Below are 11647 nucleotides of genomic sequence, written 5' to 3' on the forward strand. Positions count from 1 at the left end.
GAGTAGCAGTTACGTCAGAGCAGAAGTTTAATGTGTTCTGCTAATTGCCACGTTAGACTGGTTTTCTTTTACAAGGCCTGGAGTCTGATGATCGACTTTGTTTGGAACAAATTTAGCATATTATGAGAGACTTCTGTGTTATAGTCAGTTCTATAAGTGGTCTTCCTGAGGCATCTACATTTTCCTGTGTTATTAAAACAGATGTGGTTGTGATTACAGTAACTTACCTGGTTTTACTGAGAGCACATCAATAAGGGATGTCCGATATTGGCTTTTTTGCAAATAACTGATATGCTGATACTTTCCAACTCTCAATTTCTGATTCCGATATCAACCGATACCGATATATGTGGGCTATTTAACTAATTTTAGGCAGCATCACATATCTTCTGTCATGGAATTAACACATCATGCTTAATTTTACTGTGATGCCCCATTGGATGCAACAAGGCTTTCAAATGTAAACAATGTCTGTGCAAAATAAGAAAACTACTTCAACTTAAGTTATGGAAAAAATGCCATATATATATATATATATATATATATATATATATATATATATATATATATATATATATATATATATATATATATATATATATATATATTTATATATATATATATATATACACACACACACACACACACACACACACATATATGTATATATATACATATATACATATATATATAGATTGAAATAACTTTCAATTTCAATTTTACTCAACTGTATATATAATATTTAGAAGAATCTTTGTGTAAAAATGTCATGTGGTGTTTGGTTATAGGCGGCCATGTTGATTTTAGGCCTGAAAACAGCAAAAATGTCAATTATGATACAAAAAGTCCCGCTATTATATATTGACCCAAATCATGAAAGAGAAAAGTTGAAATTCTTTAATTATTGTTTTCCAAAAATTGAGGTGGAAAAAAAGTAATGCTTATTGTATCTTTACTAACAACAGTTTTTAAAATCATGTTGCATTTTTTAAAAACTGATCCAGTCTGTGTTATTTTCCCCTCTTGTCATCTCCTATCCACTAGATGTAATTTTGATTAGTTTTCTTGATGGAAATGTTGGTAGGCTGTCAAAAAGCTGGAAATCTGAGGAGTTTTTCTGTAAATTACGTAATTTTGGCTATTATTCAAGAGAAAAGCGTCTCTTAAACCAGGCAGTAGGTTATGAGGTTAAAAGGGTTGAACCAGTTTGCTCAGATTGATGTATATCTGCTAACTGACTCCAGCCTTAATGAACAGTTCAAAGCGGGCTGTAATCCTCTTCTCTCTCGTAATGATTCTCCTGGTGTGGCGGCAGGGTCATATAGACGGAGGCCGACGGCGTAGGCAAGGGCGACGGCAGGGAGAGACGGTGGAATGGCGATCCGGGTGCGTGGTGGGAGGGCGGAGGAGGGCAAGAGTCAGAGTGGGGGAGAGGAAGGGAGTGGGAGTGCGTGAGCTTTGGAGTGGAGGGCTTTAACTCTGCTGAAGGGGGCTCGTAGTACGGGGACAAATGGGAGATCCGAGGCGGGGACAGGGGAGGGACCAGGGTGACACCTGGGGTTGGAGGGGTGTAATAAGGAGCCGGCGGCAGGAGGCCCATGAAGTTAAAGCTGCAGGGCTTGAGTCCGGAGTTACGCCTGGGACCCACCATCAGGACCTTTTTGGTGTAGTTGTTCAGGGTGGAGACGCCGGCCGCCATGCAGACGGTGAAGCCAAACCAGGCCACGCTGACGGAAACAGAGAAGGACAAACAGGGACATGTGGTTTGATTGTGTTTTTAGAGGCTGTGCATCTATTTGACTTATTCAGACTTAAGGGGAAAGGCAGCAACTTGGAAAACTGGAAGAGCTCGATTTTGTTTCTTATTTTCCTCCTTGTTTTCAATTTTTTCAAAAAGTAAAAATACCTCTGGAAGTTCCCCTTCCAATCAGTGAAATCCCTAAATCTGTAGTTCCCTGTTCCCATCCCTAAACCTGTAGCTGAGTGGTATGGAGATCAACACTTCCAGAAAGTGAGAAATTAAATTTTAAAAGTGTAAGATTTAACCAAAAAAAATAAAAATAAAAATCAGAACCCTTTAATTAACTTGTATTTTATGTTTCATTTTGATATTATGATTCTAATTATTTACTTACCTAATTTAAAATTTTTAATTTCTGCATTTCTTTATTTATCTGTTATTTATTTACAGAATTTTATTAATTTATAATTATTGTGATTATTATTTTTTGTTATGCTAATAATTTTCTCCATTCTTCTTTGCAAAATTGCTCAAAATCTTGACAGGGGAATCGTGAGTGAACAGCTCTTTTTAAGTTTAGCCACAAACTCTCAGGTGGGTTGAGGTCTGGGATCTGACTCAGTCACTCCAGAACATTGCTGCCCTTAAACCATTGTTGTGTAGCCCTGACTGCAGGCTTCAGCTCGCTGTCTTGCTGGGAAATAAATCTTCTCCCAGCTGAGTTCTCTTGCAGACTGCATCAGGTTGTCCTCCAGTATTTTCCTATACTTTGCTGCGTTTATTTTACTCTGTACAAGCCTTCTAGGGGTTGCTGCAGAGATGCAAGCCCACATCATGATGCTGCCACCACCATGCTTCATGGAGTGTGTTTGTGATGATGTCCATCCATCCATCCATCCATCCATCATCCATCCATCCATCCATCCATCCATCAATCCATCCATCCACTTCCGCATATCCAAGGTCAAGCCATGGAGGCAGAAGGTGAAGCAGGTTGTTCCAGACGTCCCTTGCCCTAGCAACACTTTCCAGTTCTTCCTGGGGGATCCCAAGGCATTCCCAGGCTAGATGAGATACGTAATCCCTCCAGCGGGTTCTGACTCTACCCCGGGGTCTCCTCCCAGGTGGACATGTTCGGAAAACCTCCAAAGGAAGTCTCCCTGGAGGCATCCGAATCAGATGTCCAAACCACCTCAACTGGCTCCTTTAGACGTGAAGAAGTAGCAGTTCTACTCCGAGCTCCCTCCAGATGTCCGAGCTTCTTACCCTATCTCTGAGGCTGAGAAGCTCCCTCCAGATGTCTGAGCTTCTCACCCTATCTCTGAGGCTGAGAAGCTCCCTCCAGATGTCTGAGCTTCTCACCCTATCTCTGAGGCTGAGTCCAGCCACCCTGCAGAGGAAGCTCATTTCAGCCGCTTGTACTCTGGACAGAAATAAACGCTGTGACTTTGCAGAAGCTTATCAAAATGATGCCACGACGAACGCGCCGTTCTCAAAGCTAAAGGTGGTCCAACAAAACATAAGAGTGTGTGACTTTTTTGTGGATGGGCAGTGTTTAACGTAAAACATTCAATGAACTTACTAGAAAGCCCAGGAGTAGCCGTAGCTGTGAGGTTTAAAGTCTTCTGGCCCCATTGAGACGGTGGTCTGAAACACCTGCATGAACATCATGTGACCCACCATCCCGAGCAGACCTGAGACAGAAAACATACTGAGACTGGTATCAATACTGGTCATTACATGTTGTGTTTCAAACATCTATCTACCTCCCAGGACGGTAAAAACAGCTGCAAAAGCGTTGAGCAGCTGCCCCCAGCGCTGCGTAGAGGGGAACCAGGCCCTGATGCACAACTGCACAGACAGCAGTATGCAGCTGATCAACAGCAGACCGATATACGTGAGCTCCAGTGACAGCGAAAGCCACATCATTGCTGCAGAGGGAGGGAGAAGAGGCTGAGAACAAACACATGAAGGAATGGATTTCAAACGATCAGGTCCCCCAAGAGCTAAATGCCCACAAAAATGCAGAAAAAACTTTACCTTTTTCGCACCGTGGAGTCAAAGTGTGAAACCCTCGGCACTTCTCCTCTAGAAGTCAAAAGAGAAACGTAAATGTAGGAGTGAATTAAGCAAAAAAATACTATTTATACAGGAAAATATTTGAGAAAACACCTGAGCTACTGACATATGAAGTAACCTTCACACAACAATCATCACTGTGGATTCTCTCTGCATCACAGCCATGTTGTTGTCGAGTAAATGAGGTCAAAACCCCACCAGGCTGTGCATATGTATTCTAAATTAAAATAAACACTACAATCTAATTACTGTACAAATAACCAGATTGAGGTAGCAGTTTATCTCATGTGTTTTCTTGGCCTGAAGCAACCTGATCAGAGATTATAAGATTATAAAATCTGGACAGATGGGGCCTGCAGAGATAATATTAGTTGCACCGGAAAAATGAGACTTTTTGTTTTTGATTTTGGAGATTTTTCTTCAGTCGACGTAATAATTTCAACATAAAAATGTTGCAGTTCTCACTTACAAAAAATACGTGCATTAACAAAAAACAACACAGTGAAAACCTGTTTCAGCAGTAGGTTAAGCTTCTTTGTGGCTTGTTTACACAGCAGCCGCAATAATCTGAGCTCCGTATACGGCTCTCAATTAAGGAGGCACTGTAAGCTCGACGCACTGCGACTTAAGAAAACAGATGCAAATCGGCAAAGTGGAAGAAAACGAAGAAAACTTTTACACCAACTTGATCACATATGCAGCATTCAGGAAAAAAAATAACACTCAGGAAGCTCATATTCAATGTCAAGTTGGTGAAAACATGCTTGAGTTTGACCTTCTGCACTGTATTGAACTATTTTTCACCCTCTGCACAGTTGTTTATTTTCTATTTATTCTTTATTTGGAACCTATTGAGCTCTCAGGGATGCCGATATCATGCATTCATATGCTTTGAATGACTGTGCTGAATGTGATGAATATGTCTTGCATGTAAACGAAGCCTTATAGAAACATTGTAAAAGTGACTGTTAAACCTGCAGAGACAAAATATTCTGGTCAGCATTAACATTTAGTCAACTTTTAAATATAGAGGGGTCAATATATATAATAACGGGACTTTTTCTAACATAGTTGACATTTTTGCTGTTTTCAGGCCTAAAAAATCAACATGGCCGCCTATAACCAAACACCACATGGCATTTTTACAGAAAGATTCTTCTAAATATTATATATACAATTGAGTAAAATTGAAATTGAAAGTTATTTATAAAGATATTGTAGTAAACCTGTTGACATGCCATAAATCCATCATCATCTGGAGCAGGTCATGTGATCTGGAATTAACACACTTCCTTGAGAGGTGTTTTTGTAATCTGGAACTTAGTGGAACACGGTTTTTCTGCCTATCATGAAAACCGATGAAATAATGCCTGAATTTCGCCTGATATATATTTTGCATTTACTGGACGCATGTACCGTACTTTCTGGACTACAAGCCGCTACTTTTTTCTCACGCTTTGAATCCTGCAGCTTAAACAACGATGCGGCTAATGTATAGATTTTTACGGGCGAGCTTCATGCCGCCAATACGTTTAGCCTCGTCACATCAGAATGAATTTACCGAACAGGTCACAGTGAACCAGTGAAACAGTTTGAATTAAATCAAACGGACACACACTAAATTCTTCAGATCAGTCATTTTGCGCTTCATGCACACACCCTCATCATGGAAAACACACAAAGAAATGCATATGATGCAGCTTTTAAGTTGAAGCCAATCGATCTGCCTGTTGAAGAAGGAAATAGAGCTGCTGCATGTAAGCTTGGCATCAATGAATCCATGGTGAGACGGAGTCGGCAGCGTGAAGAACTGACTCGATGCGTTTTACTGCCATGTTACTGACACTGTTCAGAAAAAAAGCATTTATTTAAATAAAGTTTAAAAAACTCTTTGTGTAAATATCTCATGTTACAATGTGGACACTTGTGGCTTATAGACAAGTGCGGCCATTTCTTTTTCTTTTTAAATTTAGTGGGTGAGGCTTATATTCAGTTGCACTCAATAGTCCGGAAATTATGGTATATATGGCCTAAATATGGTATTTTTTTTCCCATAACTTAAGTTGAAGTAGTTTTCTTGTTTTGCACAGACAATGTTTATATTTGGAAAGCCTTGTTGCATTTGAGAATGCATTCAATGAGGCATCACAATAAAATTAGGCATGATGTGTTTATTCCACGACAGGAGATATGTGATGTTACCTAAAATTCATTAAATAGTCCACATATATCGGTATCAGTTGATATCGGAATCGGAAATTGAGAGTTGGACAATATCGGCATATCGGTTATTGGCAAAATAGCCAATATCGGAGTAGATACAACACAAGCAAGGATCATCCAGTGGAAAATGGGTATCTCCTGACCCACACTGTGCATCAAAGGGTTAAGAAAAGCATTCTGTATGCATCAGTAGATTTTAAAAAACACAATCTATTGTATAATATCGAAAATGTCTCCATTAATATATCAGGCATTAATAAATGATTGGGCAGATTAGTGCCAAACCCAAATTAGTGTTTCATCGCATCACAGCCAACACTTAAAATCCAAACTATTCATTACAAATTTCCGACTGATTTACTTAACTGCGCATATTGGAATTATTTGGCTGGAGTTCAGAATCATTCAGAGAGTCGGTTTAAAATCTGTTGCAAATCAGCTGCAAATGAGACGGTGAAAACCCAACCGATGTTTGTGAATCCTATTAAGCTTTCTCTCTCTGGGTTTTAATCCATAATTGAGTCATGCTGCTAAAGTCTAAATCTCCGCAAGCAGACCGCACACTGATGATAATCCTCTTTGTGCCGAGCACGTACCCAAACACACACACAAGCACACAATCGTATATTTACCGATGCAAACCAACGCACCTGACATCTCAATTCATATTACCACCTTGGACTTTCTCTCTCCCTCTGACCTACTTTTATCTCCTGTCGCACTAGTGCCACAGTTATGATGCAATTTGCTTCACTTCCTATTTCACCGCAGATCCTCAGCTCACCTTGGGAATATCCTCTACTGCAAAAACAACCCGATCAGCACGAATAATCACCAGCATACTGATGAAATCCCTCACGATAATACTGATTGAATATCGCAAACACGTATTACTGACCACTATCAGTGCTTCTCTTGATATTTCTTTGTATAAATCCAGTCTTCTGGCATTTCTGAACTTTCTCTACCTGTTAAATCCTTTTCCAGGTCACAAATGACATGTCTAGGCTTTTAGAAGAAACTGAGCAACTTTGACCTTCACTTCTGATCGGCTAGTTTTCAGGCAAATGTCTCTTTTACAGAAATCAATCACATGTTCTACAATTCTACAATTCAACAATTTCATTTAACAGATGCTTTTATCCAAAGCGACGTACATCTGAGAGTAGATACAACACAAGCAAGGATCTAGTCAGGAGAAAACAACGTGGATAAGAGTCATAAAATAAGTTCAAGAGTCATAATCAGACCGTGGTGTTTACAGGCAGTGCAGATGTAACAGAATTTTAAAAAAAATTGATTTGTATTTGCAGTCTGTCAAGTGCAAAGGTGTTCAGTGAAGAGCTGGGTTTTTAGTATTTTCTTAACCCTCCTGTTGTCCTCATTTACGGGCACCAAAAATATTGTTTCCTTGTCTGAAAAAAATCCAAAAATTCAGCAAAAAAATTCCCCAAATTTCTGAAAATTTGCAAAACCTTCAGGAGGAAAATTCCAATAATTCCTTAAAAGTTTCCCCTAAAAGTTTTATTTTTTTAAAAAATCCCCAAAATTTGTCAAGAAAATTCTTGTAAATATTTTCAAAAAATGAGTAAAAATGTTCAAAAAAATCCTCAAAATATCTAAAGTGATTACATATATATCAGTAAAACTTCTAATATTCTCTTAAGAACATTCACATAAAAATCAACCAAAATCCAGCAAAATTTCCTGGATTTTGGTTGATTTTTTTGTGAATGTTCTTAAGAAACATTTTTAACATTTCTTTTTTCCACCAAAAAATGTTCAAAGATTTCCCAAAAATGTTGAAAATGTGGACATCAGGAGCTTCAATGTGATAAAATATATTTTTTCCACATTTTCAAATTGTAAAACAGGTCAATTTTGACCCGCAGGACGACACGAGGGTTAAAGACTGAGAGAGACTCTGCAGATCGAATAGAGTTTGGCAACTTGTTCACCATCGGGGAACCACAGAAGAGAAGAGTCTAGCTATGTTCTAAATAATTCAGATCGGTGACATTTCTACTTATTCTTCTCGTCTCTCACCCCATTCGTCTGTGTAGATGTTCTCCTCGCAGGTGATGAACAGGCCGGTGTGAAAGGTGGGGAAGACGAAGCGGTCGTCTCCGGTCTCCCAGAAGAACTGGATCCTGGAGGAGTTGGACACGCCGGGAACTGGGATGCAGTTGCTGTGCTTGGTGGGCGAGCAGAGCGGCTTGGGCACCTTCTGCTTCCCCACGCACCAGTAGGAGGACATGAGGGCCACGGTGCTCAGCAGGAGCGACACAACCGTCTGGATGAAGGAAAAACGAGGGGAACGCATCTGCTGCAGGAACGCCATCGTGCAAGGGTCAAATGAGGGGGTCGGGCTGGAATATCAGAGCAGAGAGAGGCATGGAATGTGAGTATGCAAGCTCTTAACCCTCGTGGCGTCCTGCGGGTCAAATTGACCCCTTTACAATTTGAAAATGTGGAAAAAATTAATTTTCACAGTGAAACTTCTGATGTCCACATTTTCAACATTTTGGGGAATTTTTTGAACATTTTTCGGTGGGAATAAAGAAATGTTAAAAACGTAAAATGAAAATATTAAAAGTTTTACTGATATATATGTACTCACTTTAGATATCTTTGGGATTTTTTTTGAAGATTTTTACTCATTTTTTGAAAATATTGACAGGAATTTTCTTGCCAAATTTGGGGGATATTTTTAAATAAAAATTTTCAGGGAAAATTTTAAGGAATTATTGGAATTTTCTTTCTGAAGGTTTTTTTTTATTTTTTTTGGTGAATGTTCTTAAAGAAAATAGTAAAAGTTTTACTGATATATATGGACTCACTTTAGATATTTTTAGGATTTTTTTGGGAAGATTTTTACTAATTTTTTGAAAATATTGACAAGAATTTTCTTGACAAATTTTTTATATTTTTTTTTAAATGAAACTTTTAAGGGAAACTTACTGGAATTTTCTTCCTGAAGGTTTTGCAAATTTTCAGAAATCTGGGGAATTTTTTTTGCTGAATTTTTGGATTTTTTCCAGACAAGGAAACAATATTTTTGGTGCCTGTAAATGAGGACAACAGGAGGGTTAACAGCAAAGTTGAAATACATAAAGTGACAAGTCAGGACTGAGTGGTTCTAGTTTTTATTGCTAATACTTGACTTCAGGTACACCTCCACTCGTGCTTGTCACTAAGAATACCACAAGCATTGTATTAGTTTCCAAGGAGAAGCAGCTCTGCCCAATTGCCTGAGATGACGAGTGAGGCATTTGAAAGAAAAAGTGCGGGGGAGCCAGCAGTTTTACATTACTAATCACATTTAAAAGAATAAAAAAGACTGTGACGGAAAAATCACACACTGCTGGTAATTGGTGGGAAGACAGACGGCTAAATCAGAGGAAAAATAGGTGAAAATTGCTGTCACCGTGTGTGGAAGCTCTCCAAGAGACAGATGCTCCAACTAATACATCCGAAACACTTTATGTCAAGCAGTGAATTAAATCTGAATGGAGAGAAATAAACACTCACCCACTTCAGCCTCTCTTACTTCTCACGTCGTCCTCAGCCCCCCTCATTGAGGTAAGTGCGGAAGGTGAAAGTAAAAATCCGCTGCCTTTCACTCTTCATCAGATAGTGAGAGTGACGGAGGATTTTGGCCATCACACTGACCTCTGCAGGCACCGTGACTGTCAGTCTTTATGATCCCACCCCGGCAGTCAGGCACAACTGTAAGCATGTCACACACACTCACACACACACACACACAAACACACACACACTTCTTTAATCCATCCCTATAAATCCAAAACAGACAACTCTGTTCCATCTGTTTTCATTTTGATTCCTAGACTCATTTTGATCCATTTCATTCATGTCCCTGCCTCTTCCAATGCTTTTCAGCCTGTTAAAGCATGCCTTATTCTGCTTTGATGTGGAAGTCAACACGACCTTGAAACGGTGAATAAAAGCTGCACATACACAAAATTAAACGGGCTAATACATGGACTATATGGCTTTGCAGTCAGAGGTGGTGACGCCACAGTAGGAGGCTTTTAGAAGGGATGTTTAACCCTCCTGTTGTCCTCGTTTATGGGCACCAAAAAATATTGTTTCCTTGTCTGAAAAAAAAAAAATCTGCAAAAAAATTGCCCAAATTTCTGAAAATTTACAAAACCTTCAGGAAGAAAATTCCAATAATTCCTTAAAAGTTTCCCTTAAAAGTTTTATTTTAAAAAAATCCCGCAAATTTGTCAAGAAAATTCTTGTAAATATTTTCCAAAAAATAATTTAAAATCTTCCAAAAAATCCTAAAAATATCTAAAGTGATTATATATATATCAGTAAAACTTCTAATATTTTCTTTAAGAACATTCACAGAAAAATCAACAAAAATCCTGCAAAATTCGATTTTGGTTGATTTTTTTGTTAATGTTCTTATGAAACATTTTTAACATTTCCTTTTGTCCACCAAAAAATGTTCAAAGATTTCCCAAAAATGTTGAAAATGTGGACATCAGACGTTTCACTGTGAAAATCTAATTTTTTTCCCACATTTTCAAACTTTAAAACGGGTCAACCACTATTCACTTTGATGATGTTGTTGCCAGAAGAGGACAGTGTGTCACTTCTTAATCACTTCTTTTCTGGATGTGTAACTACAAACAGTAAATCAGTTCAAGTGCCCTTTATGAAAACACCCTGCCTGTTCCAAATGTATTCAATGCAATTATACTCTCACTGCTAATGACACAAAATTGTTTTGCTGCAATAATATTGTTGTTCAGTTGGGTTCAAATTTAGTTGCTAACCACTTTATAAAACCATTACATCTAAACAATTAAATCATATATCTATTATATTTGGACATTTACTTCCACCGTTTCTATATTACTTTTAAAAAATTCAACCATTTAACCATTACTTTTAGAAAAACAAACAAAAAAATGGTAAAAATGTGACCCATTTTTAGCCATGCGTTTTGGCTATTTCATTTGTCATGTATCCATTACTTATAGCTAACCTTTTAATCTCTTTATGGCTTTTTAACACAATTTTAGCAAATTTCTCACAATTTCTATTGAAAGCATTAAAGCTGACTAAAAACTACTGCATTTAAAAAAAAAATAAAAAAAAGTATGCCCAAATATATGGCATATGTGTGTCCTAAAACACTGGAACAAAATATAGTAAATCTTAGTTTGATAATATAAAACCATCCCCTAATATACACGTGAGTTTACACCCCATGATGTAAATGGAATTTGTGATGTTTAAAATCTCGAGAAGTGATGTCATATTTCACAACAATTCATTCTATTTTACTTAATCAGAAATTTGTGTTTTAAGATTATTTTTCTTACAATGAGACTGCTCTGGGCTCCTTTAACCCCAATTCTACACGGCATGACACTTTCTCAAATGAAAACTGAAACACAGAACCTCTGACCTGCACCTCCAACACTTTCTCAACTCTAAAGTGCATTCATAACGCATCTCCTGAAGACAGTCTGAACAGGGTTACGCACTCCTTTCACACTGAAATAACAGCAGGAAGAAAGAAGAGTGAGAAGAAGTGTGCCTGTGTGACGGAAATAGAGACGA

At 38.2% G+C, this 11647-nt stretch overlaps 1 protein-coding gene across 1 annotated transcript; it reads right to left on the minus strand.

The window, feature by feature from the left end:
* Window positions 1-882: 882 nt before the first annotated feature.
* LOC111569574 (germ cell-specific gene 1-like protein) lies at window positions 883-11634 on the minus strand. Its single transcript, XM_055005075.1, has 6 exons — window positions 9575-11634; window positions 8090-8412; window positions 3782-3829; window positions 3508-3672; window positions 3324-3435; window positions 883-1727 (listed from the first exon to the last, which is right to left on the minus strand). The coding sequence occupies exons 2-6, from the start codon at window positions 8382-8384 to the stop codon at window positions 1259-1261; spliced, it is 1089 nt and encodes a 362-aa protein (XP_054861050.1). The 5' UTR covers window positions 8385-8412; window positions 9575-11634; the 3' UTR covers window positions 883-1258.
* Between the last annotated feature and the right edge of the window lie 13 nt (window positions 11635-11647).

Source organism: Amphiprion ocellaris, chromosome 19 (assembly GCF_022539595.1).
Source record: "Amphiprion ocellaris isolate individual 3 ecotype Okinawa chromosome 19, ASM2253959v1, whole genome shotgun sequence".
In the NCBI taxonomy this organism is placed as follows: Eukaryota; Metazoa; Chordata; class Actinopteri; family Pomacentridae; genus Amphiprion; species Amphiprion ocellaris.